The 26,098-nt window shown below is 36.3% G+C and overlaps 2 protein-coding genes across 2 annotated transcripts; one reads left to right on the top strand and one right to left on the bottom strand.

Annotated features, from left to right (window-relative positions):
• Window positions 1-1,947: 1,947 nt before the first annotated feature.
• LOC129754417 (beta-1,3-galactosyltransferase 5) lies at window positions 1,948-4,866 on the top strand. Its single transcript, XM_055750479.1, has 2 exons — window positions 1,948-2,537; window positions 2,613-4,866. The coding sequence occupies exons 1-2, from the start codon at window positions 2,219-2,221 to the stop codon at window positions 3,524-3,526; spliced, it is 1,233 nt and encodes a 410-aa protein (XP_055606454.1). The 5' UTR covers window positions 1,948-2,218; the 3' UTR covers window positions 3,527-4,866.
• On the bottom strand, window positions 4,605-22,691 carry LOC129754416 (acid phosphatase type 7). Its single transcript, XM_055750478.1, has 4 exons — window positions 22,156-22,691; window positions 17,760-18,170; window positions 17,276-17,696; window positions 4,605-5,187 (listed from the first exon to the last, which is right to left on the bottom strand). The coding sequence occupies exons 1-4, from the start codon at window positions 22,377-22,379 to the stop codon at window positions 4,876-4,878; spliced, it is 1,368 nt and encodes a 455-aa protein (XP_055606453.1). The 5' UTR covers window positions 22,380-22,691; the 3' UTR covers window positions 4,605-4,875.
• Window positions 22,692-26,098: the final 3,407 nt, after the last annotated feature.

The following is a 26,098-nucleotide window of genomic DNA, read 5'->3' as shown; positions in this document are numbered from 1 at the left end:
AATGACAAAAATGACAAAAATGACAAAAATGACAAAAATGACAAAAATGACAAAAATGACAAAAAATGGCAAAAATGACAAAAATTATAAAAATGACAAAAATTACAAAAATTACAAAAATGACAAAAATTACAAAAATGACAAAAATTACAAAAATTACAAAAATTACAAAAATTACACAAATTACAAAAATTACAAAAATTACAAAGATGATAAAAATAACGAAAATAACAATAATGACAAAAATGACAAAAATGACAAAAATGACAAAAATGACAAAAATGACAAAAATGACAAAAATGACAAAAATGACAAAAATGACAAAAATGACAAAAATGACAAAAATGACAAAAATGACAAAAATGACAAAAATGACAAAAATGACAAAAATGACAAAAATGACAAAAATGACAAAAATGACAAAAATGACAAAAATGACAATAATGACAAAAATGACAAAAATGACAAAAAATGACAAAAATGACAAAAATGACAAAAATGACAAAAATGACAAAAATGACAAAAATGACAAAAATGACAAAAATGACAAAAATGACAAAAATGACAAGAATGACAAAAATGACAAAAATGACAAAAATGACAAAAATGACAAAAATGACAAAAATGACAAAAATGACAAAAATGACAAAAATGACAAAAATGACAAAAATGACAAAAATGACAAAAATGACAAAAATGACAAAAATGACAAAAATGACAAAAATGACAAAAATGACAAAAATGACAAAAATGACAAAAATGACAAAAATTACAAAAATTACAAAAATGACAAAAATGACAAAAATGACAAAAATGACAAAAATGACAAAAATGACAAAAATGACAAAAATGACAAAAATGACAAAAATGACAAAAATGACAAAAATGACAAAAATGACAAAAATGACAAAAATGACAAAAATTACAAAAATGATAAAAATGACAAAAATGACAAAAATGACAAAAATGACAAAAATGACAAAAATGACAAAAATGACAAAAATGACAAAAATGACAAAAATGACAAAAATGACAAAAATGACAAAAATGACAAAAATGACAAAAATGACAAAAATGACAAAAATGACAAAAATGACAAAAATGACAAAAATGACAAAAATGACAAAAATGACAAAAATGACAAAAATCAAAAATGACAAAAATGACAAAAATGACAAAAATGACAAAAATGACAAAAATGACAAAAATGACAAAAATGACAAAAATGACAAAAATGACAAAAATGACAAAAATGACAAAAATGACAAAAATGACAAAAATGACAAAAATGACAAAAATGACAAAAATGACAAAAATGACAAAAATGACAAAAATGACAAAAATGACAAAAATGACAAAAATGACAAAAATGAAAAAATGAAAAAAATGACAAAAATGACAAAAATGACAAAAATGACAAAAATGACAAAAATGACAAAAATGACAAAAATGACAAAAATGACAAAAATGACAAAAATGGCAAAAAAGACAATAATGACAATAATGACAAAAATGACAAAAATGACAAAAATGACAAAAATGACAAAAATGACAAAAACGACAAAAATGACAAAAATGACAAAAATGTCAAAATTGACAAAAATGACAAAAATGACAAAAATAACAAAAATAACAAAAAAGACAAAAATTAAGTGAAAATATTTTTAATAGTTTTTTTTTTTAAATATTTTTAATAGTATCAATATCTTATACGAATCCTGAATTATTTTATTCTTTGGATGGGTTTGAAAAACTCAAACATGTTTACATATTTTTGCGCATGTTAATTATTTCACTTTCTTTCCGTTCCTTATCAAGAACATAATTTGTTTTGTAGTCAAAATCGACGATTCGCATTTTATGCTGCTTGGTTTACAAATTTTAAAATTCAAATCTGGCAAGATAGACCTAAATGGTCTTAGCCGTCACTTTAGAGAGTGACACACAGCAAAGGAAAAAAAAAAATTCAAATCAATTGAAGGACACATTCCTTAAATAATATTTTTATACAGTGAACCTTTCTCAACAATGATATCATCGAAACGATTGTCGTCTAGTTCAAGTTGATCGGCTTTGGACTTTTCAAGTTTTAAACCAAGGTTTTGCCAACAACGCTTAAATGTTTACAAAATAATTTAAGCTTTAACAGTAGAATAAACAAGGGCCAACAAAATTAAAACCCTAGCCAGCGAAAAACTCTGCCAAAACGTGAAAAACTATGCGAAAGTTCCACCGATTCCTGGTATGCTGCGTGGCGCTCCTGATCCTGTACCTGGTCTATCGGTACTCGTTCCGGTTGGATAGTGAGGGCAATTACCTGTTCCTGCGACGGTCCGAGGAAGAGGGAAGCAAAAGGGAACCGGACCCGTTCCTAACCATTCTGGAAAACACTGCCACCGGTGAAGAGGGTGGGTTCGGTGCTGGGCTGCTAGAACCTCCGGAAGCCAATCCCAAACGGCTGGTTAATTTGACCGATTTCCGGTATCTGGTTTCCAATGACATCTGTAAGGAGAACGGAAGCTACTCGGAGCTGTTGGGTAAGTTGTTAGATTCTACCGAAATGATTTTCATTCGATTAAAACATTAATTATCTTTGTTCTCTTGTTATTCAGGAGTTATCCTGGTAACATCATACGTTGGCAATGACGCCCTTCGGTCGGCTCATCGGCAGGCTATTTCCCAGCAGAAGTTGATTTCGATGGGCCTGCTGCGGATATTCTCGCTGGCCAGCATTCCGGAACGGGAACAGTTCATCACCCAGAAAGCCATCGAACATGAGCAGCGTCTTTTCGGAGACTTAATTCAGGGCGACTTCCTAGAGGCCTATCGAAATCTCACCTACAAGCACGTAATGAGTCTCAAATGGGCTACCGAGCACTGTCGACGAGCCCGATTTGTGATTAAAATGGATGATGACATCGTGTTCGATCCGTTCTATATCCAGAACCATTTGTCAGATTTAGGGCAGCAAAACCACGGAAAAGATTCCAGTGGCCGCCTTTTGGCGGGATTCGTTTTTCACAACAAAAAGGTGATCCGACTGAAAGCCAACAAGTGGTTCGTATCCCGACAAGAATTCCCCAAGGATGTTTACCCACCGTATCTGTCCGGATGGTTATACATTACGAATCAACGGACAGCCAGAGAGCTGGTCTTGCAATCTGAGCAGGTACCCTTCTTCTGGATCGACGACACATACGTCACCGGAGTTCTGGCCGACAGATTACAGATCCAATTTACCGGTCTAAACAAATGGTACAGTGCGAATTCGGAGTTTTTGGATTGCTGCATTCGGGACATGAAGCGGCACTCGTACCAGTGCGATTACTATGTGGGACCAAACGGAGGAAACCTGAGGTTGATTGCGGACTTCGTGCAGGAACTGGAACGGTGCTACGATAATGCATGTTTCCAAAGGCCGAGTGCGCTTCCGTTGACCAAAACCTGCGTGGCCGAATACAAGAAGGCCGTTTCCGGGAGGGAGCAGCAGGGAACCGCAATCGTTAGTGCGATGCGGCTCAAGTAAGTGGTTTCATTGGTTTATTTTTATTGTACCTACCTACACACATATTGATTAAGATATCCGTCCAATGTTAAACGATAAATGTAGTTAAAGGCGGAGAAAGATTTAAGTCGAATGTTCGCCCTTTTTTAAACAACTCCAGAAAGTCATTTTAAATTATTTTGTGGCTCAATTTTAAGGATGAATTATTGTTAACTCAAGAATCTCTGCCAACGGCCGAACACCGAATATTGTCCTTTGCAACTATTCGATGAAACGAATATTCGGTCAATAAATCTGTCAAGTTTTAAAGAGAAATAAAAAAATCGATTCTTCAAAAGCTCAACAAACTAATTTCACTCACGCTAGGGTTATCATTCGCTGGAAATTGTTTGGGCTTATTTCAAGGCAGAACAGTATTCTGGCAAAATCATAAAATCAATTTCTAGCTTTTAATCGGTTTGAACATGTTCCTTCCTTATTTCAACTGTATGGATACATTTCTAAACGCGTATTTGATTAAATTAAATTGGTAAAGAACATAAGGATTTTTTTAAATTGAAGATAGCCAAAATCGATATGAACCTTCAGGATTGACCATCCATCTGACTTCTGAATGAAAAGGGAAAAATGTTCTTTTTTGTTTAACGTTATAAAAAAAACTACCCGAGAAAACGCAAAAAAAAACTATGAATGTACTGAGCCAAGTAAAAACTAAGAAAAACCAACTTTATGTGCCAAACCCAACGTAAGACAAACCTCCAACATTCCATCCATTGTAAATAAATAGAGGAAAGCCTTGTATTCCATTTTAAACGAGTAAAAATGACGAAAACGAACACCCTTAAATGAAGAAAAAAAATACAAACACATTTTAACGATAAAAAACTAGAGTAGATAAGTTTTAATGAAAGAAAAACTGTTTAGGTAATATGAAAACTGAAAAATAGCTACGAATAACGTGAAAGTTCTTAAGTTTAATTTAATTAATCATGTAGTATGAATTTGAATAAAAAGTAATCTCTCGAATAATCTAGTAACTAAAAAATATTTTAAAACATCAAACATCATTAGAAGCCATTTAGAGAGATTTCGATTTAAATTATTCAAAACAGCACAATTTTAAATTACTTTATTTTCGCTTTATTTGTATTTAAACTAGCTCTGTGATAGGCTCGTTTGTAGATTCAAATTTTGTTCACTGCCACATTATGGATAACTTTCAGGCTCAGATCGTCGAATCACAAAATACTCTTAGTAGATTAACGGATAGAATAAAAAAACCTATCGACTGTACTTAGAAGAAGTGTCGCAAAATAAAGCCAAGCAACTAGTGTTTATTAATGACCAATATTATCATGCCGAAACTGCCCTCATTGCCGATCCTCGGCCACCGTTTCCTCCGACTTCAGCAGTTCCCGATAGGGCAGGTGCCGCTCCTTGACGATGGTGAACGCATCGATAGAGGCGCCCTCTTTGTCCACCGAAATTTGCTCGAACGAAAGATGGGTGCGGTTGTGGGCCCGCATCCGGGTGTACCCGTAGTCCCGACTGTGGATGGCACTCCATTCCGGAATCTTGCCGATGAACGGTTCCCGGCCCTCCTTGCAGCCGGCCGACCCAGTTACCAGATGGACCGGGGCCCGCGGATTACGGTACGGTTCCTCGCGGGAACCGTTGTAGACCTGTTTCGGGGCGAAAGATAAGCTTGAGTTTAAGGTTTATATTGAAGCAATTTAAACGTTTAACAGTCTAACTCGAATTAATATTCTCAAAGCACCAAACGCATTTGATTCCTTTGATCCTCCATAATTTTAGAAGCTCAAAATTTTAACTTGGGTAGAGAAAAAAATCGATTTTTTTAATTCAATTTTTTTTAAATGAAAAAATTTGCTTTAAAGAACAATCTGGCAACACTGTAAGTTTGTTCGTTGTGAATAATATTTCAAAGTTTTTGCATCGCTTGTATTGCTATTGCTTTGCAAAGCGATAATGAAGAGTCATTAAAAAAAAACTTAAGAACTTCAACACACAAAAAACTCAGAAATATTCTACAGTGTTGGCAGAAACTATTAATTTTTTTTTTTGAAAAAACCTTCGCTTTTATCCATATGAGTAAAAAATCCATACAAGCTTGGAAATTTTTGCATCGTTGTAATCAAAACCTTGAGCCTCTTTTGGTTTTCAATTTTTAATTGACCAAAAAACAAAGAATCTTTAACAGTTTAATGCTTTGAAAGTTTTTATTCCAGTCAGCCTAACGCATATTCTAACTCTAACAGCAGCGATGAGAACGATAAATCCTTCATGACCTTTGCACCGATTGTGTCAACGCCTCTCTCAATCACCCATGCACGCAAGTACAGCTTTCGGTAAAGTTCACACCCGTTTAAGTGAAGTAAACTCATGAAAAAAGATGCTTTACAGTAGAATCCCAGTAGTAATGTCATGTGTTCTAAATAATTTCCCTACGGTTTACAAACTTTCTTCAAACGGCTTTATTTTTCGATTTCAGTAATTCGTTTTAAATTTCCACAATCTACGTCTCAAGATCAATTTATTTGTGAATCCCGGATGTCCTGTTTGACTTTTGATTGTTAATAATATAAACGCAATACTCTAGTATGAAATAACAGATGGCAAAGATTACAATTTCTGATAACAGCGTTTGATTTGTTCCAATGTGGATATATGCTGTGTATTTTTGGGGGCGAACCCATGATATGGTACACTTGATTTTTTTTCCTAAACTCAACACGAATTTAATACCTAGTTCAGACAATCGATGACCTTCCCATAAATTATTGTTACACGGAAAGTAATAAAAAGGTAAATTTTACCGAGATAGCAAGGTGAGCGCTCGTGAAAGCAAAAAAGGAAATTTCTACTTATTCGAGGTGAAACTCACCTTACATCAAGTAAACCCAAGCAACATTTCAGGTTTCATAACCGGCTACAAGACCAACTTCCAATTTCAAAGAGGCCTGGAAAATCTTATAAAACAATCAGTGTTAAGGTGCATTTACAGTTCATTCGAACGTGAAAATGAAAAAACTTATATTCTTCAAAAACTCGACTATGCTGCATTTCATGGCTGCGAAACTAGGTGGAATAGATGCAGAATGGTTGAACGATTATTTTTGAACTGATTTCCTAGTTCAAAACCCTTTAACATTGGTTTTATTTCAATTCCCCCGATTTTCACTGCGGAATATTTTTTCCGCGTTCACTGACATTCCGCTCGAAGTGTAAACGCACTGAGAGAACGTGAAACCGGAAAACGAACAAGAGTGGTGAATATAAATTCCGCGTTCTTTTTCACGTCCGAATGGCAATGTGCATTCTGAAAAAAATTTCACCGATGACGGAAAAATTTTTGCTTCATAAAAATTAGTTTTTTAATTTGTAAGCACATTTGAAGGCAATTAAAGGCTTAAAATACTACGAGTTTGAAATGAAACGCATGCGATATTTTTTTAAACTTTAAAACCCGCTTGGGCATCATTTAATTGCACCTGTTGGAAGAGTTTCTCGACGAATAAATGTAAACGAAATGATCTTCATATCGAATGAATTTATGAAATCATTCAAAAATAATGTGTTGTAAGGAGAACTGAAAAGCAGAAAAATTACCGAATTACCGAACAAAAGTGTACCGATGCATTTTAATTAAATAAAAACGTTTTCAATTGTTTCACTAATTAAAAGTAATTTTGAAATTTTTGTTTTTCAATTTTTAATCAAGAACAAAAAATGGCTATTTTGTAGAAGTTATATTCATAACGTCCTTTCAATAAGTTTTTCAAAAGAAACGAATCGCTAAAGCTCGTTACTCCTTGATCGATAAATACTTTTTGGGAGTACTTTAAATTCATAAAATTTAATTTAAATTCATTGTATTCAAAGATAAGAATTTTGAGATTATTTTATTAAATCAATCGTTTTCAAAGTTGAATATATTTTGAAGAAGAACAATATGTTTTTTGAGAAATTTGAATTTAAATTTGAGCATTGGTTCGACAAGTATCGATCAAAACATTGGTAGAATGATGTCATTTACCGATCGAAACCAATTTCGGTCTGTCATTGAACAAATCTCTTACTAATTTTGAAGATTTGACCGATTTGACATTTTACTGCGGAATATTTTTTCACTGTGGTGAGTTCACGTTCACGTTCGAGTTCGAGTTCACAAGAACTGTAAACCGGGCTTTACTTGGGAAAGTTAACCTGAATCGAGCTGGAAAAAAGGTATAATTCACCCAGGAAAAAAAAGAATCCAAAAATCTAGCGTAACATTTAAAAAGGGCGAAACTAGCAGTTTGCTCGAAACGAGAAAAACGCGTTTGAAAATTCGGAACACCTATTCAAATCCTATTTATAAAATCGACCACTTTTTGTTCAACAAAATCAAAAACTGTGCATTATATTCACTTATTGTTCGATGGTTATCAAGAACTTTAACTTTTTTCACGTAATTTCAGAGATTTTCGAGTTTCGCCCTATTATTGTTTTCGATTTCAGTTACGCCTGCAAGTTTCGCCCAATTGATCGGCCGTTTTTGTTTTGGTTTTGAAGTTACGCCCATTCATCCTACACGCAAAAACTAATTAGGCCGTTTTGTCACACACGGTCAACTCAGTTACGCCTTTTGGCTCTACACGAATAGAAACATTCACTCCATTTTGAATAGGCGTAACTTCACATTCCAACGAAATTGCATCAACAGGAAGTTTCGCCCAATTGAATTTTATCAATTTTTTGAAAGTTTTAAGTAATTTTAAGATGAAACCGCGTTTGATAGGTAAAGTGCAACCGCGTGCATCCGGAATGACCGTTAACTCGATTTGTTTACATTTGGCAGTTTCGCCCTTTTGAAATGTTACGCTAGAAATGGTAAATCTTAACGCGAAGTGAGGTAAAATTTACCTGAATTGAGCTGAATAAGTGGGTAAAATTCACCTAGAAAAAAGTTAAATCCAAAAAAGGTAAAACTTACCTCGCAGCGAGTCGAAGTTCACCTGGATTGAGCTAGACAAAACGGGTACAATTCATCTCGATAAAAGATAACTGTTTTCCGAACCCGTTTATTGAGGTTAAGCCACTGATGAACTGATGTACAAGCTAAGCCTTGAAAAGTGTGTAAAGTCCTGAAGACCGTTTTGAATCAATTTTATGTTTTTTGGTTGAGCCACCAGATGTCTCCAAGGACACCAGAGAGAACTGTCAAGAAGAAAATGAAATGTAAACAAAACAAAACAAACTTTTAATCAATTATGAAAAGGTCGTATCTATTTGACGAGTTTCGATCAAATTGATGTTGAAGATTCGTTACACATTTCTGATTTGCATTATCAAAATTGTACGCTTGGATTGTTAATTTTAAGCTCAACTGGATAAAATAACTGGTTAGTCTGGCTTGTTCAAAGTTGTTAGTAGCCTCTTTAGTAAAAAGAATCGAGGTAAAATGAACCAGATGAATTTACCTTGCTGTGAATATATTGAAGCCGTCCATTTCTTTTTTTAATTTATTAATTTTTGAGATCATATACAATTGCGCTCTTCCAAGAATCAGGTACTTCAAAAGTTGATTCGGCTTGTTTAAATGATACTTAGCATTTGAAATTATGAACACGTTTCTGGAATTTTATAATTCAAGCTTGTATATATATTAAAATTGTATTAAAATTTATTTATTAATGAGTTCAAACACCATTTCGCCTTCTTGAAAAATTTTTACTTGCATAAGAGCTATCTAGAAACAGTGCCATCTGTTGCGCCGTTCAAAAGTTACAAATCAAGCAATAGATGGCACTGTTTTTCGTCACTTTTTAACGGCTTCTTTAAAAGAGAGCACTGGAAATTTTACACAAGTTTTTGAAGATTTTTTGTTCGAGCTTGTACATCAGTTCATCAGTGGTTAAGCTATTTTGTGATTCAGTTACAAGTTTTGCTTCGAGCCCAATATGTGAAAATCGGAACAAATCTTAGATTTCATTCGGCAAAATCGAGATCAGTTCCACCTTAAATGAGTCTGATTGGTGACATTCTGATTTTGAAAGGTGGGTTTGTTTACATAATTTCTCGAGAAACTCTTCGTTTTAAGTTAATTAACGTTCCAAAACGGTACTAATAGTCACGGTTTATTGAAGATACGATGCTTATCTGTCATAATGATAAAGATGATCCAGAATAAATGCACTAATAAAGTAGTTTGCATTCCATCGGATGCCAGAAAATCACTCATTAGGGTATAATTCTTATGGTATTCAGAGTTGTTATGTGCTATCCTGCATATGTATACGCCAGGGGTGCCAGGTGGTTCCGTCAAAAATCAGGACATCGCGAAGTTAAAAATCAGGATTTTTCAGGACACCTCTTGATTCATGAAAGTAATAAGAATTTCTGATAGATTGCATACCCGCATGCTAAAAAACCATATCTCAAACAGTCTGTACGATACATCTACGTTTTTAGAAATAGTGATTGTATCTATAAACGTAGCTCTACTTCTAAACTTTACTTCGCTAACGATAAGAACGAAATATGAACGTTCATGTGAAAACGTGATGGTATGAACGATTTCCTTCAATTTTTCTATAATCGTAAAACCGAATTTAAACCGTTACACGTACCGTTCATTCCTTCTGTCATTCACGTCAAAATGAACGAAACGCCCGGTCAGAGATGCCAGTTGGTTTTGTACAAAAATCAGTACACATTTATGAAAATAGTTTTTTTTTACTATTATCATTAAACGAGGGTCATAGCTCTTTGATTTACAAGATGCTTTTGACAATTGTTAACGCTTTATGCAAGATTATGCAATAAAAAAGGAAAGTTTCCTCACGAATCTATGGAACTTATTACGATTTATGTCATTTGTCATTGAATAACATGCATGTTTAAAAACCACCAGCAAACACAAATTTGGTGTGTGACATTTGAACAGGCGATATAGAAACATCAAAGTTATAAATCTTTTTTATTTTCACATTTTAATTTCATATTGGTAAAATTTTGAAAAGTCGTTTTGGTCGGCACCACTGCCGACAACTGGAAGAGAAGAAAACAAAAAAAAACAACTTCGTTTTTTGCGTTCCACGTAGTAACTTCACACCAGCAGAGCAACAAAAGTCCCCTCCGATTGGGGTCCGACGGGCGGACAAGGATTAGAACAAACCGGAAAAAGGACACCAGCGATGTTCGCAGCAGGTAAGTTTCATGAACATAATATGTATACGGGTTCAAATATAGTAGGTTTTTTTTATTGCAGCAACGGGAGCTGGAGGAGCGAAGTCGTCATGCTTGGAAGAATAATGTCCGGTGCGACTTCTGGATCCAGCAGTGACCAGGACCTACGCCAACATCCCGCCCGTGTGTTCTGAATTTGTGTGTTCCTGATGAAGGAGCTAATAATGCAAGTGAATAAAATGAAAATTGATAAAATTTAATAACGAGTTTATTTTTAGAAGAAAATTTTCTTTTGTGTGTGTGCGTGCTACATTCCCTTACTATTCAGAATACGATATGAATAACGTTGGAAGAACGTTTTATCGAAACGTTTTACAACTATTACTGTGAATGTTCAGTTACAAGAGAACTTTAAGAATAACTGTAACAAAAACAGTTTGATGGCCAGATTACGTTTTCCATGAGCGGTTTTTGAACGTTATCTTAACTGTTTGTAAAACAGTTCTTCCATATAAGTGTTTTAACAGTTTTAAACAGTAACATAACTTAACGCCATATTCAACAGACCGTCGTTTTGGAATTCACAATTAGTGGAATGTTTTTTACGATGTCAGTTATCATTTTCTAAAAGTTTTTTTACGCTGTTCTGAATAATTGTATGACTATTATAGTTATTGTTTGGTAACAATATTTTTCTATTCGGGTAATTAAAGGCGCAATACAGGAGCTGTAAACGCCTTCATTTATGCAACAACAGAACGCAACTTGTTGACTGGCCGGTAATTCGTATCGAAAAACACCATTTAAATATCATCTGAACCGAAGAGAACCATCTGTTAAATGGGTTTAACTATTTTATAACCTATTTATTAAATTTTCTCATTCTTTATTCAATTTTCTCATACTTTAACTACAAATTCGATCAAATTTAAAAAAGTTTCTATGAAAATCAGGACAAATAAGTCATTTAAGGGACAAATTTTCAAAAATCAGGACAACTAGAAAGTTTTTGAAAAATCAGGACGGTCTCTCGAAATCAGGACAAACCCTGATAAATCAGGACACCTGGCACCTCTGGTATACGCGGTACTCTGGACTGAAACAAATGTAAGTTTGATTTTTTCTTGTACGCTTAAGTGGCCGAGCTGTTAGCGTCGTGAGACGATATTTACTGATTCACACATGTTATGGGTTCAATTTCGTACTCAATACTGAGTGTAGGGTATCAACTTTAAGTAGTCTACGTTTATTCAGTCTGTGATCCCAGAAGAAGGTTTCCTGTCTTTTAAAAGGTAAATGTCTGAAACGTTTAAAAACAGCTATAATTTTTTGATAAAAAATAGTACCAGTAAATTAACGGCCAGATAGTGAAGTGATTTTTTTCAATTTTATATCACACACATTAAACTGATTTTTCTTGATACTGGTAATATTGGTGAAAACCATCAGTCAAGTCCATCCATCAACGGGTCGAAAATTGTTTTTAAGCCCAAGCAGTTAAAATCACCAAAGACCCTACAAAAAGTTCCCCCTTATCTGAAATGACTATGTGAACAAAATTATAAATTTTTGCCTTTGCAGTATTTTTTTCAGCCTAGAGTACTGCGTACACATTCTCACTCTAGAAAATTTTGATAACATGCAGGAGCTCCTTCACTTCGTATTCGGTATTTCGATGATCAATTTTGGATGAACAAACCCTGAAGATTGTGCACGCAATTCTTCTGCAACCTTTTTTTCATGCTGGAGTACTGCGTATATACACAGAAAATAATAAAAGGGTAAAATTAACCGAGATAAAACGGCGAAGGTTGTTCTTTCATTCAGGAATAAGTTTGGTTTCGTGCGCAATACGTGAAATAGTAACAGAAAGGTAAATTTAGCATTAGATTTCATTTTGTTGTGCTAGTTCTCATCATAAAACTACATTAAAGATTGGCCTACTGAGCTACAAAGTGTTCCTCCTCATTCCGGAACAGCCAATGTTATCCCCCAGCTGGCCGGATGAGTCCAACGAAGAAGGTACGGAATGTGCTAATTGTAGGAGGATTCAGCGGCCATGGTGGCGCGGATGAACACGGAAAAGGCAGCGTTGATAATCGAGAGGTTGCAAAAGTGTTTTCATCCGATAAAACAGAACATTCAAGCAAAAAAGGAGTTACCAAGCCGGATCGTCGGAAGGAAGAATATTTTTGAAACATAGATTCCCAAAACATTAATCACATAGGTAATCTATATATATAAAAAGCAATTATCTGTATGTTTGTTTGTTTGTTTGTTTGTTTGTTTGTCCTCTATAGACTCAGCCGTCTTAAGAGCTAGAGATCTGAAATTTGGCATGGATGCTCATTAGGACCGGGAATGATGAAAAATGTTATAGATTTTTGGATGACCCCTTCCGAAGGGGGTCGTCCATACAAGAGAAATATTGTTTTCGCGTTATTGACGTTATTTTCCGTCGGATTGTGATGAAAATTTGCAATCGATTACAGTTATCAAATTTAGGGTCAGGGGTCGGCCAAAGGGGTCGTCCATATCCACTGATTTATGTTTTTGGGATATTGGCGTTATTTTACATCGGATTGTGTTGAAAATTTGCACATGAGTGTTTTGAGAGACGAACAATCGGTTACAGTTATCAAATTTAAGGTCAGGGGTCGGCCAAAGGGGTCGTCCATATCCACTGATAAATGTTTTTGCGATATTGGCTTTATTTTACATCGGATTGTGATGAAAATTTCCACGTGAGTGTTTTAAGAGACGAGCAGTCGATTAAATTTATCAAATGTAGGGTCGTCCATATCAACTGGTAAATGTTTTTGGTATATTGGATTTATTTACATCGGATTGTTATGAAATTTTGCACATGAAAGTTTTGAGAGACGAACAATCGGTTCCAGTTATCAAATTTAGGGTCAGGGGTCGGCCAAAAGGGTCGTCCATATCCACTGTTAAATGTTTTTGGAATATTGGATTTGTTTTACATCGGATTGTTATGAAATTTTGCACATGAGTGTTTTGAGGGACGAGCAATCGATTTCAAGTTTCAAATTGCGGATCAGAAGTCGGCTGAAGGAGTCGTCCATACCCAACTTTAATGTTTTTGCGATTTTGACGTTATTCTACATTGGATTGAGATGAAAATTTCCGCATAGGAGTTTTGAGGGACGCTCTTTTGCTTTCAGGTTTCAAATCTTGCCTCAGGGGTCGGCAAAAGGGTTATTATCTGTTCACTGTTTTTACGATATTCTCTTGATTGAGCATAGAATTGTAATGAAAATTGACACATGGTAGTTTAACAGAAAAGATAATTGATTTCAGGTGTCAAGTTTTGAATCGTGGTAAAAAAAAGGTCGTCCATGTTAGTTGCTCACTGTTTTCGCGATATTGTCGTGATCATGCATAGGATTGAGATGAAAATGTTCAGATGAGGGTTATAAACTATGAGCAATTGACTCCAGGTAGCATGTTCCGTGTCAAGGGTCGGCGAAAGGGGCGTCTATATTCACTGATCACTGTTTTCAAGTTCCTGACGTAATTTTACATATAATTTGAAAAGAAAAATGGCACAAGGGAGTTTTGAGAATTTCGGGCCATGGGACAGAAAAAGAGGGTTTCATTGAAAGTTCAGTGTTTTGTGCAATAATTTTGTTGGAGGCAGTTAATTGATACCAATTTAAGTGTGAAGGTCAAGCAAAAGAGTCGTGAACATAAACAAATAGAACATGTTTCTGCCATAATGTCTAGATTTTGCAATCGATCGAGAAGAAAACAATCTAACATAAATTTTAATAAAAAGCCAATCAACCGTTTAATTTGAATTTCAAGTAATAGTAATAGTAGCGACTTTAAACACTGTTTAATTTTTTCCCCAAAATTGTCGAAAGTATGTTTCGAATTCATTTTCTAAACTCATTTTGACGTACCAATGATTTAAAGCGAAACGAAGTTCGTACGGAATCAGCTAGTGAAAAATAAAAATCAAATCTTGAATGAATTTGTTTCTCCGTTTCATTTAATTTGGTGAATAACCAGAACAGCGAAAAAAACCTTTTGGACTGAATGGGAAATCGGTAGAATGTACCTTTTTGCTCAGTGAATCTCAAATGGTAAAATTTACCTTTTTTTCTAAGTGAAAAGAAACACCTGTTTTCTAGGTGAAATGAAAGAGGTAAAATTAACCTCGTAAAGCCTAGTCCACACTAGGAGACGATTCGTCTCGAGACGGTCTCAGCGTCTCCCATTTTCTTCGGAAGACACTGAGACCGTCTCATGTTTCCAACAACAACAACAGACAACAAAGTTTGTCTCACAACAAAAATCGCAGTTCATGTTGCCTAGTGTGGACTAGGCTTAAGAGGGATGAAAAAAAAATACCTCGTTGCTCGGTAAATTTTACCTTTTTATTATTTTCTGTGTATTTATCTTCCCTAAGAGCAAACGCACCAATACGGGAGTATACGCGGCCCGATTTTACTCATTTCAGCGGACCGATTTTGGTATACACATTCTGTCGCGCACCGGGCGGAAGAATTAATATTTTTAAATTGAGCATTGCACTGAGAAAACTATGACAGAAAATCTTAAATTAAATTCAAACTGATAGAGTAAATTTTCGGAGTTGATAGTTTATTCACTTTAATTTCGATTATTAACATTATTATTAATAATTATTATAATGCATGGCGATTGTTGGCGGTCAAAGTCGACAGCTGGTTGAACATGCCATACAGCAGCAACAGGGCCAAGCAGCTTCGAGCGACCAGCAACCGGGTCCGGTGGTGGATGCAGCAAGAACTTCTGTGCAGTAGCAGCAGGAATCATCCGAAGTCAGCGGAACTTGCGCGAAATATGCCACCTGCTGTGGAGTTCCACCATCAAGCAGGAGGTTTTCCGCCACTGGTTTCAAGACTTCGGCTTCAGTGGGTCGGACTCGTTTGCCCTGGTGTAGCGCAGCAAGGAGGATTTTATGCGTCATTGCCCCGTTTTAAACCTATTCTGTTAAAGATACTGCTCATGGACCTGGCTAGATGGTGAAGTTTTAAATATCTTCTATCTGCTGCGTACTTTTTCAAGCTGTACGGAGTGTAGAAAAATTTTAAATTTTAGCTTAATAAACAGTTTTTTCACTTACCTTCATCGCTTACGTTGTTGTTACTCGATGCTGGTCAATTGCAAATTCAAAATTGCACCGTTCAAAATCATGCTAATTCCGACGACCCACTCGGCTGCAAAGAACAAACCCTGGGCCACCGATTCCGAAGGCCTAAATTTTCACCTTTTTCAACCCAGCACAGAATACTTCCAAAAATGCCTCTATATAATCTTCGACTCATTTCCGATCCCCCCTCGAACAAAATTCCGTCCACACATTCGACCGAATCAAAAGAAGAGCCCCAATTGCTCAATTAATTAGCTAATTGTTTTTCAAAATTACAAAATTTTAATAAATGTCAACAAACTCTGCACGCTCAACGTTCGTTTGTTTAACTTACAGCCTTAAATGGTATAGATTTTTTTCAGTGCATGTTTGCTCTCGCCCCTTTCTAGTGAGCAAATTTGGTGATTTTGTCGGTCCCGACGGCAACGGCCCTATTTTTCTCACCCTCATACTAACCCCCGGTGCGGTATGAAAGTGATCAAACGCGTGAGCATTTTCACTATACTCGCGATTGCTGCGGATGCCCTAACAAATCTTTTGAACCGCACGAACTGCATACACACTGAAATTATTCAGCTCTGAAATTCAATTTTAAATTCGATAATCGATCTCAAGATTCTTAGCTATTCTTGAGAGATTCGATCGATAATATTTTTTCAAAATGACCCAAAACTATGAGATAGGTAGGTTTTGTCAGCTGTTCAGTTCAGAGTACTACGTATACATTTGCTGTTGGAGTTATGTTATTCTGGTTGGAAAATGATACCAGATATTCGAAAAGAAATTTTAATGCAGAATAGAATTCTTCAAGTGCTTTGTCTTTGCAGTCTGCACTGCAGTGCTTAAACTGCTTGAGACTTTAACATTTTGTTTTTTTTTTTATTCTTGAGTAATGCGTTTATGTTTTCCCTCGATTTAGAGCAGGGGTCGGGGAACTTTTTGAACCATTGCCCCAAAACATTTTTATTTAAGTTGATATTACCCCATAACGAAGAGAAAAAAAAAGAAATTGAAATTTTTTCAGCATCTTCATATCATGCACCAACAAATTGCAAAATGAAAATATACACTTTTCACTCACAAAATATTCACTGTTACCCCCAAGAATTTCACTTTTACCCCATTTGGGGTAATTTACCCCGGTTCCCCGACCGCTGATTTAGAGGAACTTCAGCTGAATTGCTCTTTCAAAAGTTTTGATCGATGAAATCATTTTTTCCCTTGAAGTTCTTTCGGTTTAACAGTGGGTTAAACCGAGAGAAGTGAGGGTTTTTGGGTAACCCAATTTTGGGCAGCGCAATTTTTTAGTTCAGAGTACTGAGTATACATTCTTTAACGAAACTTGGCAATAGAAGTCAAGTGTTATACGGTTCCGGAATGCGCAGTAATTTTCCCCAAAATCACCTGGCATTCGTTACCTTATAGTCGTAGATGGGCCACAGTCGTTCGTACGAGTGCTCGTGGGCCCAAAGCTCCACGTCTACGCCGTACTCGTAGAACAGATCCTCCAGACCGAACCAGTGCGTGAAGGGAAGGCCCACCCGGACCAGCGTTTCACTATGGGTGCAATCGTTATCGTTATCATTGCTGCAGTACATGGGCCGATGCCCGTAGGTTATAATCCAGGGTCGCAGGGCCCGGTTTTCCGGCCGATTGGCTTCCTCCAGATCCCGCCGGAGCCACTCGTACTGGTTGATAAGCGTCTTCAGCCCATAGTTCATGAAGTAGTACACTTCTGTGGAGAAGCCTATGAAGTGGACCGGTCCCAGGTTAAAGCTGTACATCATGTTTTCGGTGCCGCCGGGCATGCTGAACCGGGCTCGGTAGTTGGAGAAGTTGCTGAAAGAAAAGTTATGCTGAAGTTTCAATCTTAAACGGGACTAGGCCCTTTCAAAAACTTACTACTTCTCCTCGTGATTGCCGGCACAAACCATGTACGGAGTGTAGGCAGCGATCGATTGAATTTGGTTCATGAACTGATCCCCTACCAGGGCATTTTCGGAGTTCATATCGTAGGCAAAGTCCCCGACATGGATGATGGCGTCGTACATGTGCCGCTGAGTGTCCTCCTGAAGTCGGGCCATCGACTGGGCGTTCTCGTTGCCCATGTCGCCGAAGATGGCCAACGAAGGAGACCAATCGGACCCATCCGGAACGGTGTGGAAGTAGAATTCCGCGGACCAACCGACCTTGCTGCCGCAATGGTACTCGTAACGGGACGATGGCTGCAGATCCCGGAGCACCACCCGGTGAATGTACTGGGTGTGCTTCTGGGGACCTCCGTCCACGAATTTGTGCTCCGTTCCGGTGGCGCTGTGGGTAGATTCGATAGAAAGAATCAGATATATTGTCGCCGAATCCCCAAACAGGAGACAGTGTTTCCCGAATAAAATGGGAGGCATTATGTGGACAAGTCATTATTGAACACAAGTAATCACCTTAATAACCATGAGCTAAACTCGGCTAAAATGTTTTTGATATTTACAATAACCCAAATGGACTTCGCGAATTTTCGAAAATTAGCTGACATAAGTTTTCAAATTTCGAAAACATCCACAAACAGCCCAATAAACATTTTGGCTACTTAAGAACGGCAATTCGCTGAACAAAAGCTGAGCTAAAGCGTAATTGCTGCTTCAGCTTAATGGTTGAATAAAGACAAACTATAACCTTGTTTCAGCGTTTAAAGAAGTCTCAGTGCAGCCAACGGGAGGAGTTGAAGAGTTGCTTCCATAACACTTTTTCAGCCTTTGTTCAACCTTTCGCTACACAGAAAAAAAATCTGAATCCTTAACAACACTGAAACTGAAATCATTTAATCTTACATGACGTACACTCAGAAATAAATAAAATATCAAACAATTATTTTTTAGGTATTTTCACGTTTCTCCCTCTTTACGCACAAGAAAATTTCTCGTGGTGTAATTTCTGGCTTATTTCTCACTGAGAAATATTTCTGCGATTAAAATTTATGCATTGAGAAATGGGCAGCAGTGACATCTGGTGGTGGACATAAAAAATGTTTTGCACAATAAAGAAAGTTTCGGAACAAATAAAAACAAAATAAGTGTTTTAAAATATTCTTTATTTAAAATTTTAAATAAAAACAACACAAAATTTGCACACAAAAAAACAAAAAAAAAATTTAAACAAAATCCACGCTGGACATCGACTTCTCATTTTTTTTCATCATCCTGTTCACCTGCATGATTTGGCTCTTGGTTGGAATTTTCAACTTACTTTTGTCGAAACAATCTACATTTTTTTTTTATTTGGACGGCCAATGCTCACCTCGAACATCGACACAACACTGCCACACAGGTCTTCCAACGGCGACAGTCCAGTTTAGGCGCGTTTAATGTTTCCTTATTTCGCCAAAGCCGATAAAGGTTTAAAAATTTTCGAGCGAACACCGATTTCTATGTACACAATAATTCCAAACTCAAAAAGTAAACAAAAGAAGACACCTGCCAAAAAGAACAAAATGACAGCTGAAATGTTTCGGAGATAAAATTTATGCACGCGGAAGATTTCTCAATGTGAAATGTTTCCTGTGCATAAAAAATAATTATCGCGGCAGTTACTTTTTAATGACTGAAGTAATTAATCATCTAGAAATCACTGGATAGATAAATAAAAATTGTTTTTGTATTTGATTTATTTCTGAGTGTAGAACGCGATTTATTAATGTAAATTTACAGATTGAATCCTTAACAGCACTGAATTTTAATGACACAAATATTACTTGACACGGAACACGATTCGTTGATGTAAATTCACATCACATCTGATGTAAATAAAAAGAAGCATCACATATAACGGAATTTTCCATGCGAATTAAATATTACACGTCTTAATATTTTACATGTCTTTAAAATTTTACACCTCTGTTGAAATTAATAGACGTGTAATATTTAACTCACAATGAAAATTCCGTCATAAGTGATGCTTCTTTTTCGTTAAATCATATCTGATGTAATTTTACAATTGTTTTTTATGAATTTTATTTATACAAAAATTACAGAACATGGAATGGATTTTTGAAATGTGAAATTAAAAAGATTGAATCTCAAACAGCACTAAAATTGAATTAAACCTTAACATTTTTTTTTCTATTGGTAACAGGTAATGGAACGTTACAATAAACGTAAATGATGCGTAGAAATTTATTCATATCGTTTATAAACTTTCGTTTAGATATGTTTGCATTACGGAATTGAATTAACTGTGTTAAAAAATACTCGCATGCTCAAAATTGAGTACAACGACATTGTGAAAACTGCGGGTTATTAGACAGTTCAATTTAGCTGACTTTTTCTCTAGTGTTGTTTTGATTTTAGTGCCGGACCATGGTCGAAGAAGAAAATTATTTAAAGATTGAAAAAACTGTCGAGCGTGCCGCGGAAAAAATTGTACAGGTTAGTGCAAGTGTTATTGTAGCTCTTATTCTAATTCTGACCGATAATTATGATTTTGTAGACACAAATTGCCAAGTGCCAGCTTCCATCAAGTCAATTGATGACTTGACCCTCCAGCTCTGCCTAGTTGCCCCAGGAACCAACCGTCGCGCCAATAACTTCAGTTTGCAGAAACGCATCAAGAATGATTTCAAAGAAAATGCCCAATGCACAATGTGTTGCTCGCGAAGACCGGTTGTTGTGCCCCAGACAAGAAGCTATTTTAGTGGCTGCTGTTTTTGCTAATTGTCGAACGCTTCTATCTTCCGGAATAGTCAGGTGCAGGTCAAGCCCGAATTGAATCAGATTGTTTAGGTAGAATGATTGATAAATTTATTAGGCTCAGTGGTAATTTTTCCATTCTTATTTACAGATTTTCTAACAACATCGATCTTGAGAAGTTTTTGTCGGCGGGCCGAAAAAAAAGAAAAAACAGGTTGTCTGCGGACGTTGGACCAGTTCCTAGCTGAAATGTGCTCTGGCTGCCCTTTTCGTGGCAGGGGAAAATTCTCCGAGGAAGTTGTTCCTACTTTTGCCATGGTATCCGTGTTTTCAAATTCCCTCCCGTGTTTTAAAGTTCTTCGGTAAGTGTATAGTGTATATAGAATCAGATTTTAAGATAATAAATGATTTTCATTAAAATCTATTTTTTTTATGTAAGACATGAAAATCCGCCTTTAAGATTACATCACTTTTATTTTACACGTCTGCAAAAGTTAACAGGCCTGTAATATTCAACGCATACTTGAAATTCCATTGGTTTTTTAATTTTACATCACCTTTATATTACACGTCTGCAAAAGTTTACAGGCCTGTAATATTCAACACACACTGAAAATTCCGTCATATATGATGCTTCTTTTTATTTACATCATATGTGATGTAATTTTACAGATTTTTTTGGTTGTGTGTACCATTGGAATTTGACAGACTGTGAACTGTGATAAAATTGCCCTGCATGATGGCGGCTTGATTGGAATGAGAGGGGAATTTTTGTTTTTCTTATGCAATGATTTTTTTTTATGATTTCTCATTTAGCAATTTTTAAAAATAAAGAGTAAATTTTCTCACAAATTTTACTTTTGGTGCCCAAAACTGAAAAAAAAGATCATTTCTCTCACACTTATTTATAAAAATATCTTCGGTTGAGAGGCATGTTGGTCGCTTAAGATCGACAAATTTCCATTGCGCCGCAGACTGCATGATTGGTTCTGCGTACTGCGGCATGCGACCAACAAGCCGGAGGTTTGAAAGTCGGGGCAGTAGAAACGAAAAAAAAACAACACAAAGGGGAAAAAGTGGGTGCCAAATATCGGATAGACACTGGTTTGTTTTTTCTTTTTTTTTGGTTGATCCGTCAATTGACGTTTGATGACGTTTGCTGAATAACTTCTCCAGATCAAGATGATTAAAGGCTGAAGACACGTGAATTAGTGAATTTTTGAGGCCTTCTTTCAGCCAGATTGCTGATTAAAAATTGAACCACGATATTTTTCCAGCGTATATTCAGCAAAAGGTGTTTGTTGGGAGTTCCTATTAACTTTTGCTATTGCTATTTATTTTCGCTTATGTCGATTAAGTCCAACATTGACCCAAAAGTATACTGAAGATATCAAATTAACTGAATTGGAAAGTTTTCCGGTGAAGAACTATTGCGCGTCAACAATAATATGGGAGTATTATTATAATGATGTCTTATCTTTTTTCCCATATTATGAATAAATCAGTTATCACACCATTTTTACTGTATTAGTTTTTGAAGCTTTTGTAGAACTTTTTCAACGATCATACCATGCCGAAACATCTGGAAGCCCAGAAAAAAAAACCAAAAAATCACCTACCTCAAAGCAAATCCTCCGATTCCATACTCGACAATCGATTCGTTGGTCGCCGTCATGGTGCTCCAAGTCACAACAATTTCATTGGTCGATTCCCCGAACGACAGGTGAACCTGTTCCGGTTGATAGTAGAAAACCTGCCCATTTGCGAACTGGGTCAGCAGGCCAACGACCAACAACAGGAGCAACGGGGTCACTGGCCCCGAAAGTTTTTGCTTCCCAAGCATTTCAAGTTCGGTGCGCCAGTATTTTTTCCTCTATTTTCGGACAGCTTTAATTCTTAGAACAATGCTGCTAAGTTGCTTCACACACTGTTGGAACAATACTAAGGCGAGCCTTCGATTCAATTCCAACCGAAGGGCGATGTGCTTTGTGTTCTATTCTAGAAGTGACTGTACCGACTTAATAAATCTTTGATAAGCTAAACCTATGTGGGATATAAACACTTGCTTTCTGGTGCTAATCAGCAGCTTGTTTGCTCTTCCCGAAACCTTGCAAACAATTTGCTTTCTAGTTCTGCCTATCTGCCACCAGGCTATCAATGTTTTTGTTTATATGTGTTCCTTTCTCCGAGAGACTGACGTGCACGCAGAAAACAACAACAAAACAGAGGAGAGAGCCGCAAGGGTACACTCTAAAATGTGCTCAGTCCATAGGGGTTTAAATAAAATGTTTGCCCGGAATTCCGTTTGGTGTTCGAATGACAATTCGGTTTATCGATCTGATCTGATCTAATTTTCATGTTGTTAATTGAGATAAAAGCCTTAGATATGGAGGTGAGAGATACGTGCTGGAGCAATAATGACTTTTAAAGCTTAGTTCTTTTAGAAATGGGACACTTTCTTTTGCTAATAGCTCATTTACTGGTTATCGGACATTCAAAATTTTGACAGCATTTTGCTGCCTTTGAAAAGTACTATCAGAACATATTTTTTCAAAATTTTAAATTAAAGCGTTTTTGAGATATTTAAGACGTAAGAGAAAAAGATAAAAATGATTTTGCACAATTTCCTTAAAAATCCGTCATTATCAAACTGATAGCTGACAAAACCGTTTTTTATTCAAAGAATTACTGTGTTTGAATGGTGGAAAAGTATGCAAACACAGTCAAATATGTCCACAAAGTTCAAATCAAGCATTAGAGGGAAGTACTTGATCGGCAAATACGGTTCAGGGTCATCAGGGAAGTCAAGTCTCATACCAGCATTTTTAATTTTGAATAAGCGAAAAACTAAGTGTAGATCGCTGAAATTTCCAAAAAAAAAATTCTCCGATAAGCTGAAAATGTTGCCTTTAGTTATGAGTCATTCAAACCTAACCTCTTACAACAATTTTTTGCTAATTCCAGAGATCGTAAGCTGTATAGCCGGTACCGAGGCTGTGAGACAGATTATTTCTGATGAATGACAAAACTTATGAAAAATCCTAATTTAAACAAATTCCAGCAGTTGAATCCTATTACATTTCTGATCGTGGCAAGGTCCTTTGCATATTAAAGTATGTACACTGGTATGTATTTGCGGGTTGTTTTGTATAAAATTTAACGATTGGCAAAGATTCTGCTCCTGTGAAAAAAAACAACTTTCTAAATGAACACTTAAGTTTTCGCTGCGTTTAAAAGCCTAAAAAGAGTAATCTTGTATGTACCCTTCGCAACCTACGATCTATACTAACCGATTATACTTCTAGTTCAATCTCATGATGATTTTGCTTCGTTATCGTCAGATTTTGCCAGCAGACATTCCATTAGAATCGCTTTGAGGTAGCTGAAAAATAATAATGTTTGTTAATTTCGAATCAGCTGTATCCACTAAATTGCCCCCAGTTTCTTTAAAAGTGAAATATTGGACCGAAAAGTAGCAGAAATTGAAGGAGGAGTATGCAGCCACCTAAAATACAGATAAGTCGAAGTATAAGTGGGAAAAACTGATCAATATCATGACTGAAGAAAGTGTACGCCGGCCGAGGGAGATACCAAGAATAAAGTTTTTTTTTTTACTAAAATCGATAAAAAAATTTTTTCAATTTTTTTCATGAATTATAATAAGATTACCTACATTTCCTACATTTCCTACATTCCTACATTTTAGGAAGTAATTCGATCAAACGAACTGTTTTTGGGATACACGCGTTCGTAACTGTCCCATTTTTAAATGCACTAAGCTTTAGCAACTATTAAGCAGCTTAAGCTAGATTTCAACCAAACAACATTTTAAATACTAAATGATTGAAACTGCATGGTGAAACTTTTGTTGAATGGTGTTAAATTTTGATGAATTAGCAATAGATCGAGTGTTGTTTATTTTGGAATCGCGCCAACGGGTTTCGTAAGCAAAATTTAATGTTCCTGGTATTTCTTCAGATTTTCCTTCTGATACTTTCATGATGATCTATCAGTCAGTAAAGAGTCGGAATATTCAGTCGCGAATTGGACAAAATAATGGAGAAATTGGAACCCGTGTTCAACCAGGCAATCCGCTGTATCAGCGGTAGCTTCAAAAGTAGCCCAATCTCCTCCCTAATGGCGGAAGGTGGCCAGTTACCGTTTGAATACATATTCACAAAGGCGCTTTCTGTCAAAGCCATTCGGTGGTTGTCGCTAGATAGAAATGAAGATGTTCCTGTGGTTCGACGTGCTGAATTGTTACTTAACAGAATCCATGCTTCCCTACCCGCTATCAATCCAAGACACGATCCAAGATTTCTAAACTGGATCGCACGCACCCCTAAAGTAGACCTTTCACTTTTTTCCAAAACAAAAGCCGGTTCCAATCCAACCATTGTGATACCCCAATTCAACGAGCTTATCAGAAGGAAATACAAAAATGTCCCCACATTCTACACGGATGGATCGAAAACTATCAATGGAAGAGTAGGGTGTGGTGTGACAGGAGACAATAACATTGAATTGTCACTGTCCCTGCCTTTCATTTGCTCGGTGTTTAGCTCCGAAGCATTTGCAATTCAGTCTGCAGCATTAAACTGTTGCCAACCCTCCCGATCCGTAATCTTTTCCGACTCCGCCAGTGTACTAAAAGCAGTAGCAGCTGGAAACATTAAACACCCCTGGATTGTCAAGCTCACTGGAATCGCAATCCAAAAAAACATAACATTATGTTGGATTCCTGGGCACTCAAAAATACCAGAGAATGAACGAGCAGATCAACTTGCGATGGCTGGGGGTCAACTTGATCCTCCAAACCAAGGAATCCCTTCACTCGACGCCGCACAATGGGTAAAACGATACATCGCCCTATCATGGTCTCAGACGTGGAACAGCATAACTCAAAACAAGCTCCGAGAGATAAAAATACTACAGAAACTTGGGTCGACCGCTTATCATTTAGAGAAAGACGAACGTTAACACGGTTTCGCATAGGACACACCAGGATGACCCAAGGATACCTAATGGCTAGGGAAGAACCACCTTTATGTGTTGCTTGCCAGGTCCCCCTCAGCATAAAGCACATAATCCTATACTGTCCTTGCTACTAACAAGCTAGAAACGATTCGGGTCTTGGAAGCAGTCTTCGACAGGTTCTGTCCAACTGTCCAACGGCCCGGCGGTTCTGTCCAACGACATGCCGGTATCAAACAAATTCAACAAAACTGTTGTATTATTTAGAGACAAAAAATGTTTTGGGGGCTTTTTTCTCGAAGACCAAAATGTTCATATCTTTAAATAAAATTTTTTTTTAAAAATTTTTAAAAATTAAAAATATTTCAAAAAGATGCTTAAAAATAAGCTTTTCAACGATGTATTAGTAATTGATGTAGCATTTCATTTATAGAAGAACAATGAACTTGAATATTATCGGATTTCAAGTATATTTTTCAAAACTTTCTAAGTCTGATGTTCGTAAAACGATAAGTGCTTTCGACATTGGTCTGAAAAGTTGAGGAAAGCTATGAAGCTTCGAACGTATATGACAAATTTTATGACGAT

The sequence above is a fragment of the Uranotaenia lowii genome, chromosome 3, assembly GCF_029784155.1.
Source record: "Uranotaenia lowii strain MFRU-FL chromosome 3, ASM2978415v1, whole genome shotgun sequence".
NCBI lineage: Eukaryota > Metazoa > Arthropoda > Insecta > Diptera > Culicidae > Uranotaenia > Uranotaenia lowii.
The sequence above is the reverse complement of the archived record's forward strand: the minus strand, read 5'-3'. Positions and strand labels throughout refer to the sequence as shown.